The sequence below is a fragment of the Onychostoma macrolepis genome, chromosome 06, assembly GCF_012432095.1.
Source record: "Onychostoma macrolepis isolate SWU-2019 chromosome 06, ASM1243209v1, whole genome shotgun sequence".
Lineage (NCBI taxonomy): Eukaryota > Metazoa > Chordata > Actinopteri > Cypriniformes > Cyprinidae > Onychostoma > Onychostoma macrolepis.
Genome location: NC_081160.1, coordinates 12,515,047 through 12,539,611, shown reverse-complemented (window position 1 = coordinate 12,539,611; position 24,565 = coordinate 12,515,047). Strand labels below are relative to the sequence as shown.

Below are 24,565 nucleotides of genomic sequence, written 5' to 3'. Positions count from 1 at the left end.
GTAATACTACTACGACTACAGTTTCAAATTAAAAGTCCCTCTTGCAGGAGCCTTTAATACAGCCGCCCCAAAGATGCCGAGCATCTTTGCTTTCAGAAAGCGACTTAACTAGTCAGTGTTGGGGCCTTCAGTCTATCCTTTGGTAAGGCTGGCAGGATTACCAGGCGGGCTACTGGTCTGGTATAAACGTGACCCTTCATCTGTACATCAGCCGACCTGATATGACCATCTGGACTTGGGTAGGTCTTGATCACTCGCCCTACAGGCCATAAACTTCGAGGTAGTTGGGGTCGACAATCATAACAACTGTCTGCTCCTTTAGGTTGGGAGGAGAGGCTTGCCATTTCTGCCGGGTTTGGAGGCTAGGGAGGTAGTCTCGTATGAACCTGGACCAGAATTGGTCTGCTAGAATCTGGGAATGTCTCCAGTGCCGGCGACTCAACATCTCTGATTCAGGGTAAACGACTTGAGGCAGAGATCCATCGGGCCGCCCCATGAGGAGACTGTTTGGCGTCACCGGGTCAGCATCTGCCACATCTGACGATACATACCCCAAGGGTTTTGAGTTCAAGATGGCCTCTACTTCCAGCAAGACTGTCATTAAGACTTCCTCTGGAACTGACTGTGAACCCAAAACTGTGTACAAGGCCGATTTAACTGACCTTACTTCCCTCTCCCAAACTCCACCAAAATGAGGGGCTGATGGAGGATTAAAGTGGAAGTGGATCTTTTGGCGGGCAAGCTGACGCTGTATATCAGGAACCAATGCGGCATACGCTTCCTGTAACTCCCTTTGACTGATTCTTTAGGTGCATTCAACAAAGGCATGTCCTTTCGCCGCAGCAGGGGTGTAGCTAACCGATGTATTTCCTTCATTTCCAGGATAAGAGTCTTACGGTCAAGCAGCTGAAGTGCCTCCTGATCCTGCTTGGACCGGGTTACCTCTTTGCCCTCCCACTGTGGAACTGTATCCAACTGCCAGTCGTTGAACATTCTGAAGTAGCTCGTCATGAATTGGAACCATGGAGGTTAGCAGGCATTGCCGTGGGGTAGGAGGACACCCCATAGAAGGTATAGGACCCTGGAGCGTCCATCCTAGGTGTGTGTGAACTGCAGCTGGTGCGCCCCGGCCGCCCCATCGAACAGGCTCGGTTGGGGTTATGAGATGGGGCTGATCAGAGCCGATGAGAAGTAAAGGTTGGACATCCGTAAGTGTACGGATCGGGAGACCACGCAGATGCCTGTACTTCTGTTGTAGCTGTTCTACAGGGTAAGATTGGCGAGACAGGTTAAGACGATCGGCAGTGAAGGCATGATTGATCTTATAACTGGTCTGAGGTTTACAATGTGGAGAGATGTGAAAGGAAATAGAGCAACCCTGAATGACCTGGATATCATCTCTCACTGTCCGCAACGGAAGGTCTTCTGGGACACCCTGAATGCCCAAGGCCTTAACTGCAGTGGAGAGCAGAATGGTCTTCTCTGACCCATCATCGAGAAGAGCGAAGGTGTCCAAGGTTCGATCTTCATAATGCAGATGCACTGGAACCACTTTGAGCATAACCCGCCCTTTGACAGAGGGTTTATCCAGGAGGAACCTATCTGGGGAGGAATTCGTCAGGCAGCTCTTCTCCATGTTAGTTGAATCCTCCTTCTGGGATGGACTGACATTCACCTCATGAAGAGGGCGGAGATGGATGCCTTGGCAGATGTTGCAGGGCTTTTTAAGGTCACATTGAGCAGCATGGTGTGCCCTAGCACAACGCCAACAACGGTTGTTACTACGAATCCATGTCCTGACCTGGTCGTTAGTAAGCTTAGCAAAGGATGCACACTGGCCCAGGTAATGCTCAGTCTTATCACAGAAAGGACAATAACGTTTCACTTTGGCAGGTTTGATTTGTGAAACAGGACCTTCCCGAGGAGCAGAAGTCTCAACCGGGAATTCTCCAACCCCATGCAGGATGGTCACAGTCCTCTTCCCAGAATCTGACTTGGCATGTGAGCCCTTAGACATCGGCTTGGTATTGTAACTGTGGCACCAAGTTTCGTAACGGAGCCAGTTTGAAAGGTCAGCCAGATTAGGGGTTGTGCCAGGTTGGCGGAACATATGGCTGCGAAACTCAGCTCGCTGCTCAGGGGGGAGCTTACTCAGGAGGCGCGCAACGTGGGACCCACAACTCAGCTCCAGCTCACCGTCACGTCCCAGGGTTTTCAAGAGGCCCACTAGTGACTGCACCTGGAGAGCAAACCTCTGGAAGGCTGAGATATCACCGCGTTTTATGTCAGGGCTCTCAAGGACACTAGCAATCTTCCTTAAGGCTAGCTGATGCGGTTGGCCAAATTTATCATGAAGAGCTGCCATCATATCAGTGAATTGGGTAGGTGAGTTCAGGTAAGCATCCGCTATCATTCTAGCCTCCTCAAACCTAAGGTGATCCACCAAGATCTGATATTTGAAAAGTTCAGTCCCGTTGGGAGGAAGCAGGTTCTTCAGAGCTATCCGGAGACGAGCAAACTCACCAGGATCAGGCCGGCTGAACTTAGGAATCGAAGGAGAAGGTCCCCTGTATACATATTCAGACCCAGAATAAGGTGCTACAGGATGTAGGCCGGGCTCTGCCTTTGATGCAAAGACTGTAGGATTCGAATGAGCCGGTACTGAACTGAATTGCGGAGAAACAGGCACGGTTGTGCGGTTAGCAGGTAAGGGCATGGCCGCAGATGTGAGTAACTCTCGAAGCTCTTTAGGGGTAGGAGGTGGGGGAAACCCACAAGTGTCAGGAGCATAAGGCTGAGAAGGGAGTGTTTCAGTAGCTGGGAACACAAAGGAATACTTTCTAGTCTCTGGCACCACAGGTTGGTAGGTAGTGGCACCCATGTCCGATAGTGCAAGGTCACCCACCCGGTTCCTCAAGTCAACATAAGGCTCAGGCCAAGGCGGGGGAGGAAGTTCAGCAAAGTTTCCATCCTCCGCTAAAGGTGTGGATTCATACCGCCTCACAGGAGTACTGGATAACTGCAACGCCGGTGGCTGTGCTGGTGAGAGATTCTGGCCTCTAGCTTGACTAAGGTCAGCTCGAAGGGACTGAGCCACTTGAACTAATTCTCTGACTTCAGCACGGACCTCTCTCAGCTCCTTCAGGTCTGCCTGGAAGGCCTGATGAGTCTGCATTAGTTGTGCATGTTCATGATGCAGGTGCTGTAGCTCGCTGTCGTGTGCAGAGGTAATGAAACCAGCCGCTTGAGGTAAGGAGAATTATGGCTGATGGCATTGAGCATGCTGTGAAGGCTTATAAACTGAGGACATGATCTGTGAGCCATTAGAACAGACCAGGTCTCCACCAGGGGGAGTGGTGTATGGCTGGAAGGATGGGGGAGGAGTCCGATGGACAGGTGCCTCCCAGGGGTGAGGGACATCACACTCAGCAACAGGTCTGCCTCGAGTATACTGTACTTCATACTGCTGTAGGTAAGCAGGAGGACGTGTGTGGCGTTTAGGGCGAGCACCTCCAAATATCTCCTCATCAGGATCCATTATATCAGCAGGGAATACTCATCCGGCTCGAAGGACCACTTTGTTAGAGAGACTTTGGACTATGAGGTTCTGATTGTGTAGTTGATGAGTAAACCCCCCTGGGTGCCGGTCAGAGCACCAATAATGAGGAGACAGGTGATCAGTTTTAGACGGTGTATTGGCAGAGAAAGGTAGGGCCACAGATGTACAATAAAAGGTGAAGATAGTCTGCAAAAATAAGTACAATGAAGAAAATGAATAAACTAAATTATATAAACAACAGTAAACATTCACTGTTACACAATGAAGCCAAAGTATTCCCAATTCACATCAGTGATATTTCTCTACAAAACATATGGTTAAATGAAGGGAAAGAAGGTCTTTCACAGAGAACTACAAGCCATGAGTGAGAATTTGTCACTATGAACATACAGCTATCATATATGGGTAGTTGTGGTGCATTTGAGCAGCATCTGCATAAACATAACGCTCATCACTCATTCGGTAATTTAACAGCCCAATAGAACTACATCGCGTCATTCAAACAGCTTTAAGAAACACTGTAATACATAACACTGATTTACATCCAGATAATGAATGAATAATCACTAGTTAAGTATCATTACCAGGCTGAATAATACAGAACGATCGTTACAGGACATGTCTGGGCAGGTTCGTCTGATACAGACGCATATAACACTGTTCCGATCACTGTTAACACAAATATAAATAAAATCGGCTTACTTTGCGGTCAGTGACTAACACCTTGATGTTAAATCTGCAGTAATCACCACGAACCAACTAGAGTAATCATCCTTTCAGCCGGTGGCTCGAACAGATCACACGAACACAGCAAACAACGGCAACTCAATGAACTACGTTGCCCTCTCCCGTAATACTACTACGACTACAGTTTCAAATTAAAAGTCCCTCTTGCAGGAGCCTTTAATACAATGATTGTTGTAGTAAATTCACTGTAACTACCATCACCATGGTCTTACTAGTAGTAAACTTTTAGTAACTACAAACTTCACCATGGTTTCAAAAACTATGGTTACCACAGTTTTACTCCAGCATTACTAAAATATTACTTTTGTAGAACCATGATATCAAAACCTTAGTTTGAGAAAAACTAAAAAAACCTGATTACTACATTTATACCATAGTAAAACTTGGTTAACTGTTGTAAGGGTACAATGCTTTTCACAATCAAAGCAGCTTTAGAAAATTTCAAGGTTTCAAAAAAAAAAAAAAATTCCTATCAACAGCCTGAGGTGACTGTGACTCAATGGGGAGCATCTTCTGGCAACAAATTAATGTCTATATGTCAATAACTCTAAGATAATACAAAATAAAGTTATGTGTTCAAAGTCATGTTCAGTTAAAGGGACAACCATTAAAGGTTAGGTTCGGGGAATTTAAATCTACTTTATACTGTCACAAAGTCTGTAATATCTAAATAAACAATATTCGGATAATGCTAAATATTATTTGGCTGACAAATAAATGGGTATATCTCATGGAACTCAGAGAAAGATTAAACATTGTTCGTTCACATATATTACCATCATAGTAACAATACAAAGTGGGTTGAAAATCACTCAATGTATGCTTTAAGGCAATGATTACAATACATAACATTTGTCAGGTTGGTATGTTCATCTATAGTTGCCATCATCTGGGGTCTTTATGAGTGTTGGCATCATCTGAAGTAACCACAAGTGAGGCTGGATCCAAGCTGTAGTAACACTGGGATGGGAAACCTGAGAGATAGAAACAGGAAAACAAAAGGAGAAGAATTAGCATAGATGCTGTTCATATTATTTCAGGCAAAAGATGATTGTGCATTTATTACTAGAGTACAAGGTTCTGAGTTGTTATGTGAATGCTTGGCTAAAAGATGTATTTTTTAATCTAGATTTAAACAGAGAGAGAGTGTGTCTGAGCCCTAAATATTATCAGATGGCTATTTGAGAGTTTAAGAGTAAAATACGAAAAATCTCTGCCTCCTTTACTGGACTTTGATATTCTGGGTACTGTCAATAGTCCAGAGTTGTGTGACATTATTTAGCTTACTTTGCTATAATTTGGTTAAATCACAATCTGATTTTATTCTATATCCCTTAGTAAGCATATAATTTGTCCTCGGTATTCAGGGAACAGACACAGTCTACACTCTAAAAAGTAGTTTTATAGTCCATTCAAATAAAATGTTTTAATTGGTCAAACATTTAGAAGACTACAGCAAGTTATGTCAATTAAAATTTAACACTTTACTCCATGTGTTTTATGTTACCTCAACTAAGATTTATTATTTGGGCATCATAAGAAATTGCGGGGGAACTAAAACGTATTTTTATAGTTTAACAAAATTATTAAAAATGAATAACTGGTGTTTATCAATCACTAAAAACACACAATTTACAACACATAATAGCCATTATTTAATAACAATCTCCATTTATAACATTTGTCATACAGACTAAACATACAGGCTTAAAGAAAAAAAAGTCACCTACATCTCGGATGGCCTCAGGGTCAGTAAATTAACAGCAAATTTTCATTTTTGGGTGAACTATCCCTTTAAAGCTCTAGCTGTCAGACTGTGTCTCCGCGTCCCGTGTTTTCCCCTCCTCTCGTGTCCTTATTTGGATTTCCTGTCCGTGTCCTAGTTTGTCATCATTAGTTAATTCGTCTCCAGTCCTGTGTCGTTAATTATCTCGTTTCTCCCAGTGTTCTTAAGTCCTGTGTTCCCTCGCCTCAGTGTCCGGTGTTATATGTCAATTTAGGTTATCTCTGAGTTCCAGTGATTGTACACTTTTGTTTATTGGATTAAAGTCTATGTTGAAGTATTCTCCTGCGTTTCCTCGTTCCTCCCAGAGAGATCGTGACAGAACACCGAACCGACACCAAAGAAAAGGATGGAATTCGCCACTGCCGTCCTCGCCCTTGCCCTTGCCCGACCTCCCCTTCTTTGAGTATGCGGCGGAGTTCGTTCGTCTCGCCGGGAGGATGCCGCTAGAAGACGCGGCCATCCTCCACCTGTTCCGGCTCGGGGTCTCCTACCACCGCACCATGGACCTCCCAGACACCACAGGATTGTGCTGGCGGGAAGGGGTCTACCAGTGTCTGGGAAGCGTCCGGTCCCGAGTCGGAACCACGCCGCCGTCCGCGGCCCGCCCTAATCCGCCGCGGCTAGAGTGTATGGCAAGCCCGCCGACAAAAATATGGAGTGCCCGCCCCTCGCAAGTGTTCCCAAGTGTCTCCGCTGGTCACAGAGGGAGTTTTGGTTCCTTGCCGCTGTCGCCTCTGGCTTGCTCAGTTGGGGACACTTAATTTCTAGCAATTATCGCCGATTTGATTGCACAGATAATATTTAAACTGAGCTAGACAATGACATCCCTTTTTTTTTTTTTTTTCGTCAGCCCCTCAGAGGAGGATATCTCCAGCCCCACTCCCGAACCAGAGACCAGCCATCTGTCACCCCGATCTACGGAGATACTGCCTGAGCCCACTGCAGGCGGAGAGCCTGAGCCCGCTGCGACTGAGCCTCAAACAGCCCCTGACCAAGTGCGTGAGCCGGCAACATCGTCCGTCATCGAGGGAGTTTTGGTGGTGTACGAGGGCTTGGAGGGAAGCCCCGCCCACACTCCTACGACTGAGGGTGAGCTACATCTGGTTTCTGGGAGTTATAAGGAGGAACTAATGGACATCTTCCAGATAGATCTGATCGACTGGTTTGGAGAAGTACAAACCTGTGCCCCTGAATCTCCTGCGTCTCCGCTGGTTCCGTCCAGCCTTGAATCTCATGTGTCTCCGCTGATCCCATCCAGCTCAAGTCCTCCTGTGGTCCCTCCCAGCCTCCTCTCCCGCCTCCTCTCAAACCAGCTAGTTCCTTGCCTCCAGCTCAGCTGATGCCTGTCAGTCCCTCAGCTCACCCTCAGTCAGCGCCTGCCATGCGCTCTGTTCTGCCGCCTCGGGACTTCCAGTCTCCAGCTCCGCCCAGACATGCCCTGTCTCCACTTCCAGCCTCTGAGCCTTGGACTACACTTCGGTCCTCTGACCCATCAGCTCCACCTCGGCTCCTAGCTCCCTCGTCTCCACCGTTGCCCGTCATCCCACTGGCTCCACCGGGCTCCCTTGTCCCTCCGGCTCCACCTTGGTCAGTCGTCGACCATCCGCCGCCTCGGGACTCCACTCCTCTGGCTTTGCCTCGTCACTCCATCCCTCTGGCTCTGTCAGGCTCCTCCTTCCCTCCAGCTCCACCTTCATCCTCAGTCGCGCCGGCTCCACCGTGGTCTTCCGGATCCCCGCCTCCACCTCAGTCGCCTGAGCCTTCAGCTCTGCCTTGGCCCTCCGGATCCTCAGTTTCTGTTTGGAATTTATTAAAAAGACTGTTTTGATTTACTCTCCTTCATCGTGTGTTTATTAGCAACACAACGTAACATTAAATGGTATTGTACAATACTGTTCTAAAGTTTACAGTCAGTGAGGTTTTCTAATAAATTCATTTTTATTCAGCAAGGATGCATTAAATTGATGAGAAGTGAGAGTAAATATTTGTTTCAAATAAACAGTTCATTTTAAACTTTGTTGATTTAGGAATCCTGAATAATACACACAAAACGCAAAACAAAATAAGAATCAGGAATATTTCCTGAGCAGCAAATCAGCATATTAGAATGATTTCTGAATAATCATCATGTAAAACTGAAGAGTAATGATGCTGAAAATTCATCTTTGATCACAGGAATAAAATACATTTTAATATCACTCACTCATGTTTGGATGTCAAAACCCTCTTAAAATAACTTTAAAGAATTGTAAAAGATGCATGTTGATATGCATTTTTTCACTACATATTTGCATATACGAAGTGATTTAATGAGCTTTCTCATGCAGCTTACCTATGTTTCCCACATCTCTGGCAGCAGCTTCCTTCAGAAATTTAGATATCTTGGAGCTTCTCTTCTGTTGTAGAAGTGTTACTCCTGAAACCACATGTTACGACCTGAGTTTCTTGTATTTGTGGTGTGTGTGTGCTTTGTCTCCTCCTCCTTTTGCTCTGTCTGATTTCTAATAGGATGTCCACTGATCGGGTGTACGATCGCCATTGGTCGTTTGGACGAGGCGTGGTCTTTTAAAGGACGCCGCCGGCAATCAACGGGGAGCTCATTGTTGGTTCGGTCGTGTGTGGGTTGAGAGCTCCTGGATCCCTCCTCCGGCCGATGATCAAATTTGTTGTTCTACAAGTGTAGATCAAATTCGTTCATTCTTAACATTGTATTCTAAGAACGTGGAGCAAAGGGGTGTCCTGCCGTTTTGGTTTTGGTTATTTGGTTTGGGCTCTGTTTTGCGTTAGGTAGTTAGGGAAGTAAAATGTATTTTACTTTCCATATTTGAGGTTATTTAGTTTATCATCTTTTCTTTCTAGATTGGTTTTGTTTGTTATTTTTGGCCTTTGGGACACCTTGAAGAGATGCTCTTAATTCCACTTGATTGTATTAAATAAATTTAATCATTTTCTTTGACTTAACATCGTGTATTTGTTTGATTATCGACCGGAGGGTATCATGCTTGGGGATTCCATAACCACAACCCAGTTTTATTATGCCCTGCTTAGAGTTTATCTTTACTACCCCTAGATGCGGGGTGTAAAAGCTATTAAAATCTCCCAACTACACATAAATATGTGATGAAAAGTCAAAACTTTGATCAAGCAGAGCTCAATATACAGAGTTAGCATACATCGTCTGAAAACGCTAACGGACTTTTTCCGAAGACACTAAACAGTCTTTATGAAGTAAATATTCAACAGAAGCATATCAATTACAAGAAAGAAAAGTGTCAGGAACAGTTGTATGTAATATTTGTGTGATTTTAGGGACTAAACTTACCTGAAAAAGGTGAAAACAGCAGCCAGAGACGCAGTGTTGCAGCTGTCAGTTGGAGAGTTACCGCCCCGTTTCCATGGTAACTCCCTCGCTGCAGCGTTTGAATGAGACTCAGAGCGCGTCCATCAAAACACATCACAGTCACGCACCATTTAAATAAACATTATATAGAACATAAACAACAACAAAAAAAATGATTTAATTTTTAATTTTAATCGTTTTATAGTTACATGACCCATTCATGCATAGGTATAAACTGCAACCCGCACGTGATAGTGGGACAAAGTAGCACTTTTATTTTTATTTAATTTTTATAGATTTTTTTTTTTTGTTATTTTTTATTAGATTTTGTATTGTTGTTTTTACGACCTATTTATTTCATTTAAAAATGTGCTTGCAGTTTTTATACTATACTTTTGTTAATTATAACTCTCACTATTTTTATTCAGTACTTCAGATTCCTTTTAACTGTAAAAATTTAATGTAATACATAAATATAAAATATATATATATAATTTATAAAACAAAGATGTCATGTAAGAGCTCAGTAGAAACACAGGACAGATCTGCTTGCCACTGGAGCCCAGCAAACCGCTGGTGGCGTGCCACCCAAAAAACGCCGGCTGACCGACAGCATTTTTAGATGGGTCAGCTCGCTGATGGTGTGCCGACGGTGGTCCGACCGTATTAAGCCGCTGAATTTGTGCCGCCCAAAAACCACTGGTGGACCGCCAGGTCATTGAAATGCATTTCATACTATTATAGATATAATTTTCATATAATTGTATATAGTTTTATTTTACAGTTATATCCCAGCAAACACGTTAATGTGGGGCCCACATGGGTTTCACATGGGCTACAGGCGTACAGAGTGGGCATGGGCTCAAAATGGGCATCTTATCTGGGGCCCACTTGGGTGGCCCAGCTTGGACCCACATGGGTGAACCCAGGTGGGCATCTTATCTGGGGCCCACTTGGGTGACCCAGCTAGGACCCACATGGGTGAAACCAGGTGGGCATCTTATCTGGGGCCCACTTGGGTGACCCAGCTAGGACCCACATGGGTGAACCCAGGTGGGCATCTTATCTGGGGCCCACTTGGGTGACCCAGCTAGGACCCACATGGGTGAAACCAGGTGGGCATCTTATCTGGGGCCCACTTGGGTGACCCAGCTAGGACCCACATGGGTGAACCCAGGTGGGCATCTTATCTGGGGCCCACTTGGGTGACCCAGCTAGGACCCACATGGGTGAACAGGTGGGCATCTTATCTGGGGCCCACTTGGGTAAACCCAGGTGAGCTCCCCATGTGGTTCCCAGTTGGGTAATTAATGGGAAATGTGTGCATGGGCTCAAAATGGGCTACACATGGGACCCTATTTGTTTTATCAAATATACAAGTGCAAACATGATTATTCCCATGGGGTGATTACATGTATATATACACATATGTGTCTTTAAAATTATTTTTGTTGTTGTTTTGACACTTGGATTACTTTAATCAAAATAAAAAAAATCCCCCTCCTTTTTTTTTTATTACAGTGTATGATTCCAGCACTCATTCTACCCCATTTTCCACGGTCATTTACCTCCGTGAAGTTGGCCCCCCACCCATCACAAAACGTCGCAAAAATAGTCTCAGTCGTTTGTGCTCCGTTTGTGCTGGTTTGTGCTGTAAAAATTTTCGTTTGTGCTGCTTTGGTTTGTTAGATATAAAATATTTATTTAAAGGTCATTCTCAGGTCACTCAGCACCCCCTTCAAATAGTCTCGTTTGTTTGTGCTGGTTTGTGCCGGTAAAAGTTTCGTTTGTGCTGCTTTGGTTTTTTAATTATTAGACATTGAATTATAGGCGATGACGTCACCAGCCCCCCACATGCTCCAAAATCACCAAAAATAGTCTCAATCGTTAGTGCTTCGTTTGTGCTGGTTTGTGCCGTAACAACCTTCGTTTGTGCTGCTTCAGATTTTAAAACATTAGACATTTAATTTTACGGTCGATGACGTCACCAGCCCCCCACACGCTCCAAATTCTCCCAAAATACTCCTGTTTGTTTGTGCTCCGTTTGTGCCGGTAAAAGTTTCGTTTGTGCTGCTTTGGTTTTTTAATTATTAGACATGACATTATAGGCGATGACGTCACCAGCCCCCCACACGCTCCAAAATCACCAAAAATAGTCTCAATCGTTAGTGCTTCGTTAGTGCTGGTTTGTGCATGTAGAAGTTTCGTTTGTGCTGCTTTTTATTTTGCTTTTATTTAGCATTTTATTTTGGGTTCCTCGTTTATTCAATTTCTTACCAAATTGTTGGATTCTAGTGATGTTTTAATAGAACAACAACTCTTCATCACTGTTTTTTGTAGTCGTTGTGTTGTTTATTAAAAGCATCTCAATATTCATCTGCTGTCGGACTCTTTTTCTGTCACTTTCTCTCACTTAAAATGGTTTTGTGCGCGAGCGCCATCAAGTTGTAGCTTTATGTAACTTCAGCGTTTTTGTTCTCACCTGATTGAACTTATTTACAAGGGGTATCATTTGATACACTTCACTCCCACCACGAGGTGACACTTCTGTTCAAGATGCTCTTGTGGAAATTTAGTTAGTAGAGGAAAAGTTGATACAGTTACAAACTCGAATTTCTGGCCAATGTAAGTACAAGAATCTCTGTGCTGAACACAGCATTTGATTCTTTTTGTCAATGCTTATGCTGTGCTTTCTGTGATAGTGTCACCTTTGCAAATTTTGTTTGTGGTGAGGACTCCAACAACCTCCTCCAGCTAGTGAAAACCATCAGCACAAAGGGTCTGAATGCACATGCCTACATACAGAGGGCAGAACTGCTGAGTGGAATATTCAAACCTGTCCAGCTGAAGTTTGGTGCTCTCGAAATTGATGCACAGAGCCACATCTCCACTATCATTGAAAAATCATTGACAAAACATGCATGTGTTTACTTCACAAAACAGTGCTCCTCACAGTATTGCAGTCACAGCACACAAGTCACAAGGGAAATACCATTTGTTTGTACTTCTGTTGCTGTATTGCAGGCTTCTGGCATCGCTCATCTTCAGACCGCAGTGGAAGAAGGCCTTAACCTTCCGGAGTCCCCCTGCCTCAGGCCAATCCAAAGTCCATCACAGTGTCCCTCTGCATTCAAGAGACTCTACATCAGGAAAAATGCTCTGTGCAGGGAAAGTTTCTCACAGTTACAGTCTGGGAGAACTTCTGTGGATTGACACTGACCTGGGAAGCAACTCCATAGAATTTCCTTTGAGTGAGTTTCCCTCAAATCTGATGCTCCAAGGAGAGAGATTTACTTTAAGGGCAGTCATTGCTTTCAAAGGAGGCTTAACCCAGGATGCTCTTGGACATTATGTGGCCTACTGCAGGAGGTCTCCATGTGTTTGGGAGATGTATGACGACCTGAGAAGTGGAGTGATAGGAGTGTCAGAAAAAAACAAAATATGCCCACATGCAGTGTTATACACAAAAGATTGATTGCACTGTTTACATTTAAGTATTTTTGTTGTATGCCACACACCTTTGTTTTCCTACTCCTGTTTGGAGAAGTTGTTTCTGCTCTTCTGGAAGTCAGGCTTGATGGAGTTTGCACTTAAAACTTTCTTTTGAAAGATGGCGCCGGTGTACGTGGCATGCCGTCTCTCTGCTCTATCCTGGTTTCTTTTTATGACTGTTTTAGTAACACTGTTTATACATGATGCTACCTCCGCACTGATCTATGATCGCCATACACTTTTAAATATTCGAAGCTCATATGAGAAATTTTTTAAAGAAGGAAGAGGTGAGCTGCAACTCCCTACTACTAAGCCGCAGCTGATTATTCCCACCTGGCTGAAACACGAGCCCTGGCCTCCTGTGGAAAAGAAACGTTGCCGTCGCGGAAAGCGGGGAGGAAAGTTGGTGAAACTTAAAGCCTACCTGGTCTCTCTTCCAAGAATGCCTTGTCTAGTGGATGCACTACTATGGGGATGGTGTGGCGGCCGGGTGTTATATCGGCGCTCGGAGAACGTGATGCCGCGGTGGGTTCAGCCAGTGGAACCGGCAGGCCCCGTGGTGACCTGTCTTCAGCGTACCCCGTATCTCCATTGGAATGGAGTTCATTTACAGAATCTTCGCCCTGTACCCTGTGGCTCGAAGCAGTTTCACGACGCCGTGGTGGATGATACGGGACCAGCGATCAGGTTGGCGCTGATTAACGTCCGTTCATTGAGAAACAAGACTTTCATCTTAAATCAGTTCATTAGAGCTCGTAATTTAGATTTTTTATTTATCACTGAAACATGGTTAATATGTCTGTTTTTGGAGAAGTGGCGCCAAGTAACTTTGCAGTATTTAATACTCCCCGAGAAACGGGAAGGGGAGGTGGTGTGGCCTCTATTTTTAAGGATACTTATATTTGTACCAGACTCAAATTTGAGGTTCTCTCAAGTTTTGAACTCCAAGTTTTTGAAGTCCGGCTGTCAGCTCCTGTGCTATGTGCTGTTGTCTATCGACCACCGGGATTTAATAAGAATTTTATTCCAGAGTTGTCTATGTTTTTAATGGACATTGTTGTGAGATATGACAAAATATTAATATTAGGGGACTTTAACATTCACATATGCTGTCCGACAAACTCCTTTTCAAAGGATTTTTTAAATCTCATTGATTCTGTTGGCCTTCAGCAAATGGTTAATGGTTCTACTCATACCTATGGTCACACGCTGGACTTGATTCTGTCACTTGGTTTATCAGTCAGTGACATTATCATAGATGATCTCCTGGTGGCTGATCACAATCCTGTTCTATTTACTGTCTTCCCTCGATGTCAGCTGAAGAAAGCTTGTGCCATAAAGAGGTTGGCTCGTTCGATAAAGCCAACTACATATGTGGACTTTAATGAAACTTTTATGGTTTCTCTGCAGAATGTAAAAATGGACCTCTTATCACATTACCTTAGCGTGGAGGAGGCGGTAAATAGTTTTAATTCTGTCTGCCTGGATACACTAGATCAAGTGGCGCCTCTAAGGCAGGTGCATAGAAAGCACAAGTCAGCTCCATGGTTAAATGAATATATCAGGTCCCTAAGAAGGGATTGTAGAAGATGTGAACGGAAATGGAAGAAAGATAAACTACAAATCTCTTATGAAATTCTGAAAGAATCGTTATCTAAATTTCAACGGGCTAGAACAAGCTATTTTGCAAATGTTATTGAGAAAAATCGCCAAAATCCAAGAGTTCTTTTCTCAACGATTGACTCTGTTTTGAACCCTAAATTAGAGGTGTCTGCCGATACGTCTGTGGAATTATGTGAAAGTTTTTTACAATTTTTTGTCAGTCGAATATCAGAGGTTCGAAATAATATTCAGCAGTGTACATATGTGCCTTTGAATGCACCAGAGACCCCTGCTATGCTATCTGAATTTGAGCCTATCTCCATATCTACTTTTAATGACATTATTTTTAAATTGAAAGCTACATCTGCCCCCCAAGACATTATTCCAACAACTTTGTTAAGGCAAATTATCGGCACGGTTGGTCCATATATAGTTTCTATAATAAATAAAAGCTTACTCCTAGGGATCGTTCGAGTACTGCAAACACGCTGTAGTTCAGCCTTTGTTGAAAAAGAAAATTTGGATAAGAGCGTTCTTTGCAATTATAGACCAATCTCTAAACTTCCATTTCTGGCTAAGATTTTAGAGAAAAGTGTTCTTATTCAACTGGAGTCATTTCTTGATTATAATGATATCTGTGAAGTGTTTCAGTCAGGTTTTAAAAAGCACTATAGCACAGAAACTGTATTATTAAAGGTTTTTAATGACATTTGTTTGGCAACCGATCAAGGCAATATGACAGCACTTTTGCTTTTAGACCTCACAGCAGCGTTTGACACAATTGACCATCATATTCTTATTTCCCGTCTTGAAACTTGGGCAGGCATCTCTGGAAATGCCTTAAACTGGTTTAAGTCCTATCTGTTAAATAGAAGTTTTTCTGTTTGTTTGGGTGAGTGTACATCAACTTCCTCACCTTTATCATGTGGTATTCCTCAAGGGTCCGTTTTTTCACTCTATATGCTCCCTTTAGGTTCGATCCTGCGTAAATACTGTGTGTCCTTTCACTGTTACGCAGACGATACTCAACTATATGTACCATTTAAGTCAAGTGATTACACTGCCATGGAAAGATTGCTGGCTTGTCTTGATGATGTCAAGGTATGGATGTCTATGAACTTTTTGAGCCTAAATGAATCGAAAACGGAATTGATTGTCTTTGGTCCCTCTGAACTTGATAATGCGTCTCAAACTAAGTTGGGTCCCTTGAGCCAAGTTAGGAAATATCATGTAAATAATTTGGGGATGATTTTTGATAGCGCACTTAAATTTGACAAGCAGATAAATGAAATCGTCAGAAAGAGTTTTTTTAAACTGAGGATGACTTCTAAGATTAAGCCTTTTTTATCCCAGAAAGATCTAGAAAAAGTTATTCATGCGTTCATCATCTCGAGATTAGATTATTGCAATTCATTATATTATGGTACTCAAAATAAAGTTTTAGACAGATTGCAGATGGTCCAAAATGCATCTGCAAGATTGCTCACAGGTACGCGTAAATTAGATCACATTACCCCGGTGTTAAAAGCATTGCATTGGTTGCCCATTTCTCTTAGGATTAACTATTGTCACGGCACGGTAGGGATGTGCAACGAAGGAACAAGGTCTGGGTCCAGATGCAGGGAAAAAACACTTTAATAAACAACGAAAAAGCCAACAGGGCAAAAACAAAACAGATAAAGGAGTGGGATACATAAAACGGCAACCCAGTGCATGTATCCCCAGAGTCAAACAGCAACTACAAATAACAACAAACAATTGATATATCACCAGACAGAGTAGCGGGAGTGAGGTGTATAAATAGTCCATGGTGATGGAGAACAGCTGGGAGGTGATGAGTGGCAGGTGTGTGGAGTAATGGTAATTGAGTCCGGGAAGACAGGAAGTGGCGACCTCTGGTGGTGAGAGGGATCATTGCGGACCCGGACTCATGACAGGACCCCCCCTCTAAGGAATGGATTCCAGACGTTCCCAAGCACCCAACCAAGGGGAAGGCAAGGCGAGAACGGAGCAGGGGAAGGGGAGGGATGGGGGAGGGCCAGGTCCGTGCGCTGGAGGGGGACCTGGGGACTGAGGGAGCGCCGGCGGGATGGGGACCCAGGGCAGAACCAGCGGCCACCACAGCAGTGTGTGCGGAGCTGGCACCCTGAAGCGGGCAATGGCTGGCTCCGCTGCCTCGGGAGCCTTGTGAACGGGCGCCGCCGCCTCGGGAGGATCATGAGCGGGCGCCACCGCCGAGAGGAACGTGAGCGAACACCGCCGCCGGGAGCTTTGTGAGCGGACACCGCCTCGAGAGGAACGTGATGTGCGGACACCGCCGCCTCGGGAGGACCGCGAAGCGGCACCGCCGCTGGAACCTTGTGTGCGGACACCGCCTCGGGAACCTTGTGTGCGGACACCGCCTCCTCGGGAACCTTGTGTGCGGACACCGCCTGGAACTTTGTGTGCGGACACCGCTGAACCTTGTGTGCGGACACCGCCGCTGGAACCTTGTGTGGACACCGCCGCTGAACCTTGTGCGGACACCGCCGCTGAGAATCGAGCGGACACCGCCGCTGAACCTTGTGTGCGGACACCGCCGCTGGTAACCTTGTGTGCGGACACCGCCGCCTCGGTAACCTTGTGTGCGGACACCGCCGCTGGGATCCTGTGAGGATCGTGAGCGGCCACCGCCGCCGACGATCGTGAGCGGCCACCGCCGCCGAAGGATCGTGAGCGGCACCGCCGCCGAGAGGAACGTGAGCGAAACCGCCGCCTGAACCTTGTGTGCGGGCACCGCCGCTGGGATCCTGTGAGGATCGTGAGCGCCACCGCCGCTGATGAACGTGAGCGGGCACCGCCGCTGGGATCCTGTGAGGATCGTGAGCGCCACAGCCGCTGGAGGAACGTGAGCGGCACCGCCGCCTGGAGTTTTGTGCGGACACCGCCGCTGAGGAACGTGAGCGGGAACCGCCGCTGATGAACGTGAGCGGGCACCGCCGCTGGAGGAACGTGAGCGGGCACCGCCGCCTGAGGAACGTGAGCGGGCACCGCCGCTGGAGTTTTGTGTGCGGACACCGCCGCTGAGGAACGTGAGCGGGAACCGCCGCCGGAGGAACGTGAGCGGAAACCGCCGCCTGGAGGAACGTGAGCGGACACCGCCGCCTGAGGAACGTGAGCGGGCACCGCCGCCTGGGATCCTGTGAGGATCGTGAGCGGCCACAGCCGCCTCGGGATGAACGTGAGCAGGCACCGCCGCTGAGGAACGTGAGCGGGCACCGCCGCCTGGAGCCTTGTGTGCGGACACCGCCGCCTGAGGAACGTGAGCGGACACCGCCGCCTGAGGAACGTGAGCGGACACCGCCGCCTGGAGGAACGTGAGCGGACACCGCCGCCTCAGGAACCTTGTGAGCGCCACCGCCGCTGACGATCGTGAACGGCTACCGCCGCTGAACCCTGTGAGCGGACCCCGCCGCCTGGAACCTTGTGAGCGGACACCGCCGCTGAACCTTGTGAGCGGACACCGCCTTGGGAACCCTGTGTGCGGGCACCGCCGCCGACGATCGTGAACGCCACCGCCGGACGATCGTGAACGCCACCGCCGCCGACGATCGTGAACGCCACCGCCGCTGACGATCGTGAGCGGCACCGCCGCTTCGGGATCCTGTGAGATCGTGAACGGCCACCGCCGCCGACGATCGTGAACGCCACCGCCGCTGACGATCGTGAGCGGGCACCGCCGCTTCGGGATCCTGTGAGGATCGTGAACGGCCACCGCCGCTTCGGGACGATCGTGAACGGCCACCGCTGCTTCGGGACGATCGTGAGCAGGCACCGCCGCTTCGGGAGGACCGCGAGCAGGCACCGCCGCTTCGGGAGGACCGCGAGCAGACCACGCCGCTCGCAATGACATCAGCGGGGGATCCTGCACGCAGTGTATCAGCCCAGGATGGCCCAGGAATGGGCATGATGTTCTGGGAACGACTGACGAGACCTGTGAAGTCTCCTTGCTTGCCGCTCCGAGAGAACGGTGAACGGGCTCCACAGCGAACTCCACCCTGGAGGATGAGCCTCTCAAGTACAGAGCCCGATTGATGAGTCCAGTGACTCCTCGGGGTGCCAATAAGGCATAAGGGACCTGAAGGGCTCGGCTAGGCCTCCCCAGAAAAAGGTCATGAGGCAGGTCCTCTCCGCAGCCGACTGGCGAGCCACTCCCACAAAGTCCCTGGCGTAATCCTCAATGCTGCGGTCTCCCTGGCGGACGTTGAGGAATTTCCCTGCTGGACCCATGTTTGCTGGTGATATACTGTCACGGCACGGTAGGGATGTGCAACGAAGGAACAAGGTCTGGGTCCAGATGCAGGGAAAAAACACTTTAATAAACAACGAAAAAGCCAACAGGGCAAAAACAAAACAGATAAAGGAGTGGGATACATAAAACGGCAACCCAGTGCATGTATCCCCAGAGTCAAACAGCAACTACAAATAACAACAAACAATTGATATATCACCAGACAGAGTAGCGGGAGTGAGGTGTATAAATAGTCCATGGTGATGGAGAACAGCTGGGAGGTGATGAGTGGCAGGTGTGTGGAGTAATGGTAATTGAGTCCGGAAGACGGAAGTGGCGACCTCTGGTGGTGAGAGGGATCATTATGGACCCGGACTCATGACAACTATAAAATCTTATTATTTGTTTTTAAATCGCTACACGGTTTAGCTCCGTCTTATATTGCTGATCTAATCAAGGAACAAAGGACAACGAGATCCTTACGATCCCAATCACAGAAACTTCTTGTTGTTCCTCGGTCTAAGCTGAAATCTAGAGGATCGTGCGCTTATGCGGTCGCCGCACCTAAATTATGGAACAGCTTGCCGCTTTATATTAGGGATGTACCGACACTTGGTCAGTTTAAGAGCCATTTAAAAACATACCTTTTTATGATAGCGTTCGATCTAAGATAAGTGCGAAGGTTGCTAGTGTTATATGGTTTTTCTGATCTTATTTAAAATGTATTATGATTGTTTTAAGGTCTCTGCTATATTATTCATTTAGATGGATATGATCCCTTTTAAATGTTGTCTCCTGTTCATTGTGTTACTGTTTGTACAGCACTATGGTCAACCTTGTTGTTTTATTCAGTGCTTTAGAAATAAACTTGAATTTGAATTTAAATCTATTATTCTGTGTGGCACTTTTGCCTTGAAGGCATGACAGTGTGCCATGGCTTGTCAGTATTAAGTGTTTTTAAGTTTAAGTTTTTAAAGGTCCATTATTTGTGCTAATGGATGTTCGATAGTACACTTTAATTCAGTTTCACAAGTAAAATAATTTTTACTTAATTGAGTCATGAGTTTCCATACATGCATATAATACACACACATAGCTTGTGTATGTATAAGCACAGAGATGCAGCAAACATATTATGGTGCGTGTATTTATGACATACTACTTTTAGTCACATAATGACATACAGTAACAAATAAAAACATTTACCTTGGAATTGGTGTTACATTCCACACATCCTGTTATCCTGCCTGTGTCTGTTATAAGTTGGAATATTAACTAGGATCCTTTTGACCTTGTTACTTCAACTGTATTGTTGAAAAAAACAAAAAAGCAAAATAAAAAGCAGCACAAACGAAACTTCTACATGCACAAACCAGCACTAACGAAGCACTAACGATTGAGACTATTTTTGGTGATTTTGGAGCGTGTGGGGGGCTGGAGACGTCATAGCCTATAATGTCATATCTAATAATTAAAAATGCAAAGCAGCACAAACGAAACTTTTACCGGCACAAACGAAGCACAAACAAACGAGACTACTCGGGGTTTGGAGCATGTGGGGGGCTGAGTGACCTGAGAATGACCTTTAAATATTTTAATATGTTTTAATATCTAAAAAAACCAAAGCAGCACAAACGATTTTTTTACGGCACAAACCAGCACAAACGGAGCACAAACAAACAGGAGTATTTTGGGAGAATTTGGAGCGTGTGGGGGGGCTGGTGACGTCATCGACCGTAAAATTCAATGTCTAATGTTTTAAAAACTGAAGCAGCACAAACGAAAATTGTTACGGCACAAAACAGCACAAACGAAGCACTAACGATTGAGACTATTTTTGGTGATTTTGGAGCATGTGGGGGGCTGGTGACGTCATCGCCTATAATTCAATGTCTAATAATTAAAAAACCAAAGCAACACAAACGCAACTTTTACCGGCACAAACCAGCACAAACGAAGCACAAACAAACGAGACTATTCGGGGTGAATTTGGAGGGGGGGGGGCTGAGTGACTTGAGAATGACCTTTAAATAAATATTTTATATCTAACAAACCAAAGCAGCACAAACGAAAATTTTTACAGCACAAACGGAGCACAAACGACTGAGACTATTTTTGCGACGTTTTGTGATGGGTGGGGGGCCAACTTAGGGGGTGAAATGGGAATCAGCTGTGTGATCAGACTCGAGTGTAAGCGTGTGATTGGCTGCAGCTGAGTGTAATGAGTGCAATGCATTGTGGGAACTGAAGTTCAGTGTAAGTGTAACGATCTGCGCAGTGTAAGAGTCCATGTGGTGAGCGAGTGACCTCTGGTGGAGGGTGAATGGAAGTTCACAGACTGGATTCGTGACAGTTATTTGCAGGAGGGTTATTATAGGCTACTGCTAATTAAAATTGTAAACACATTTTGGTTACTCTTCAGTCTGTTGTGCTGCTGTGAGGTTTGTGTTTGTAGCTCCGTGTACCTTCGCTTTTATTGAATCTCTACCTTACTTTCAATCCCTTTTGTCTAAAGTGATAAAATATAACTTAATTCTCACCATATTTCTGGTGTTATCTTTCAAACTAATCTAACTAATTTGATCGTTCGCCTTTAAAAACCGCGAGTGCAGCTTGTTAGCCCGTTAGCTTGTCACTTGCGGTTCCATTTGCATTCTATTCGCGCCTATTATTATTTTATTTTTCCTCGCTCCGTTTTCACGAGCTCATCAAACAACAGTGGTAAGTGGTAAGTTAAGTTGGTATCATTCATCAATCACGGTGAGTAATGGCTTCTTCTCCTGCTATTGTTGTTTGCACTGTTTGCCACATGTATAGTTTATCTGTCTCTGTCAGCAGCGAGGGATTCACATGTGATAAATGCAGGGAAATAGTTAGGCTGACAGAGAAGGTTTTAGAACTAGAGACACGCATCCAAACTTTAGTTGAGGACAGTAAGAATGTGAGGGCTGTAGATACTGCTTTGGATGCGACTAGCTCAGGAGTCCTGTACATTGTTCGGTTTCGGTTGAGCCCGTGCAGCAGGGCAACTGGGTGACAGTGAGGCGGCATAGTCGCGGGTCAAAACACCACTCTTCCGTTCCGATCAGAACATCAAACAGGTTCTCCCCACTCAGTGAAGCACCCACTGAGAAACCTGATGAAAGTGCTCTAGTTATTGGCGATTCTATTGTACGGAACGTGAAAATAGAGACACCAGCCACCATAGTCCATTGTTTACCAGGAGCCAGAGCGCCTGACATCTTGGCAAATTTAAAAGTGCTGACTAATGCTAAACGTAAATTCAGTAAGATTGTTATCCACGTCGGCGCTAATGATGTTCGACTTCGCCAGTCGGAGATCACCAAAAATAATGTTAAAGAGGTGTGTGAACTTGCAAGTACGATGTCAGACACTGTAATATGCTCTGGTCCGCTCCTGCTTACCGTGGTGATGAGATTCATAGCAGACTGTCGCCACTTAATGGCTGGATGTCTAAGTGGTGCCCGCAAAATAACATAGGCTTTATAGACAATTGGAAGAATTTTTGGGGCAGACCTGACCTGTTGAAAAGAGATGGTGTTCATCCCTCCTGGGTGGTGCCGCTCTTCTCTCTAGAAATATGGCACATAGTCTTAGAGTTTGTACTTGACTAACTGGAGCCCAGGTCAGGAAGCAGACAGACTGGCTAAACCGATCGTCTGCTAGCCGCCTCATGTCACCAAAGGCAGTTAACTCTCAGCACATAGAAACTTTTCACCTAGATATCACTCTATAGAGACTGTGTCTGTTCCCGAACTAGAAAATACAGAAAACATCCAAACCAAAGTAATAGTAACAATTTAATTGATGTTCAACAAATAAAAACGATATAATACAGATAAACACATGATAAAGCTTGGCTTATTGAATATTAGATCCCTTTCTTCAAAAGCACTTTTTGTAAATGATATGTTCACTGACCATAAACTAGATGTGCTTTGTTTGACAGAAACCTGGCTAAAACAAGATGATTACATTACTTTAAACGAGTCTACACCCCAAGATTACTGTTACAAACATGAACCGCGTCCAAAAGGTAAAGGGGGAGGTGTTGCTACAATTTATAGAAATATTTTCAGTATCTCTCAGAGGTCAGGTTTCAAGTATAATTCGTTCGAAGTAATGGTGCTTCATATAACGTTATCCAAAGAAATAAGTGTTAATGATAAATCCCCTGTGATGTTTGTACTGGCTACTGTATACAGGCCACCAGGGCACCATACAGACTTTATTAAAGAATTTTCTGATCTTCTATCGGAGTTAGTACTGACTGCAGATAAAGTCCTAATCGTTGGTGATTTTAATATCCATGTTGATAATGAAAGAGATTTGTTGGGATCAGCATTTATAGACATTCTAAACTCAATTGGTGTTAAACAACACGTGTCAGGACCTACTCATTGTCGAAATCATACTCTAGATTTAATACTGTCACATGGAATTGATGTCAGTGGCGTTGAAATTTTACAGCAGAGCGATGATATCTCAGATCATTATCTAGTCTCCTGTATATTCCATATAGCTAAAGCTGTAAAGCCAACTTCTTGTTACAAATATGGTAGAACCATTACCTCTACCACAAAAGACTGCTTTATAAATAATCTTCCTGACTTATCTCAGTTCCTCAGCATATCCAATAGCTCAGAACAACTTGATGATGTAACAGGAACTATGGACTCTCTCTTTTCTAGCACTTTAGATGCGGTTGCTCCTTTACGCTTAAGGAAGATTAAGGATAAGAGTCCAACACCGTGGTATAATGAGCACACCCGCGCCCTAAAGAGAGCAGCCGGAAAATGGAGCGCAGCTGGAGGAAAACTAAATTAGAGGTATTTCGTTTAGCTTGGCGGAAAGTACCCTATCCTACAGAAAAGCATTAAAACTGCTAGATCTGATTACTTTTCGTCTCTTCTAGAAGAAAACAAACATAACCCTCGGTATTTATTCAATACAGTAACTAAATTAACGAAAAATCAAGCATCAACAGGTGTTGGCATTTCCCAAGAGCATAGCAGTAATGACTTTATGAACTACTTCACTTCCAAGATCGATACTATCAGAGATAAAATTGTATCCTTGCAGCCGTCAGCTACAGTATCGCATCAGATAGCGCACTATAGATCCCCTGAGGAACAATTCCATTCATTCTCTACTGTGGAGAGGAAGAATTGTATAAACTTGTTAAATCATCTAAACCAACAACATGTATGTTAGACCCGATTCCATCTAAACTACTAAAAGAGCTGCTTCCAGAAGTCATAGATCCTCTTTTGGCTATTATTAATTCATCATTGTCATTAGGATATGTCCCCAAAACCTTCAAATTGGCTGTTATTAAGCCTCTCATTAAAAACCACAACTTGACCCCAAAGATCTAGTTAATTACAGACCGATCTCAAATCTCCCTTTTCTGTCAAAGATACTAGAAAGGTAGTATCCTCACAATTATATTCCTTCCTAGAGAAAATGATATCTGTGAGGAATTCCAGTCAGGATTTAGATCGTATCATAGTACTGAGACTGCTCTCATTAGAGTTACAAATGACCTGCTTCTATCATCTGATCGTGGTTGTATCTCTTTATTAGTTCTACTGGATCTTAGCGCTGCGTTCGACACTATCGACCACAACATTCTTTTGAATAGACTAGAAAACTTTGTTGGCATTAGTGGAAGTGCCTTAGCATGGTTCAAATCGTACTTATCTGACCGCCATCAGTTCGTAGCAGTGAATGAAGAGGTATCATATC

At 45.0% G+C, this 24,565-nt stretch overlaps 1 protein-coding gene and 1 long non-coding RNA gene across 3 annotated transcripts; both read right to left on the bottom strand.

Annotated features, from left to right (window-relative positions):
* Window positions 1–295: 295 nt before the first annotated feature.
* On the bottom strand, window positions 296–4,397 carry LOC131542640 (uncharacterized). The gene is made up of 2 exons (XM_058779502.1): window positions 4,262–4,397; window positions 296–3,745 (listed from the first exon to the last, which is right to left on the bottom strand). The coding sequence occupies exon 2, from the start codon at window positions 3,173–3,175 to the stop codon at window positions 899–901; it is 2,277 nt and encodes a 758-aa protein (XP_058635485.1). The 5' UTR covers window positions 3,176–3,745; window positions 4,262–4,397; the 3' UTR covers window positions 296–898.
* A 7,451-nt stretch (window positions 4,398–11,848) lies between these two features.
* Window positions 11,849–13,081, bottom strand: LOC131542855 (uncharacterized). Of its 2 annotated transcripts, XR_009271801.1 has the most exons (4): window positions 12,951–13,081; window positions 12,653–12,832; window positions 12,425–12,556; window positions 12,077–12,227 (listed from the first exon to the last, which is right to left on the bottom strand). It is a non-coding gene; the product is annotated as an uncharacterized LOC131542855 (long non-coding RNA). The 2 variants fall into 2 exon arrangements; XR_009271802.1 differs by having other exon boundaries at window positions 11,849–12,322; window positions 12,653–13,009.
* Window positions 13,082–24,565: the final 11,484 nt, after the last annotated feature.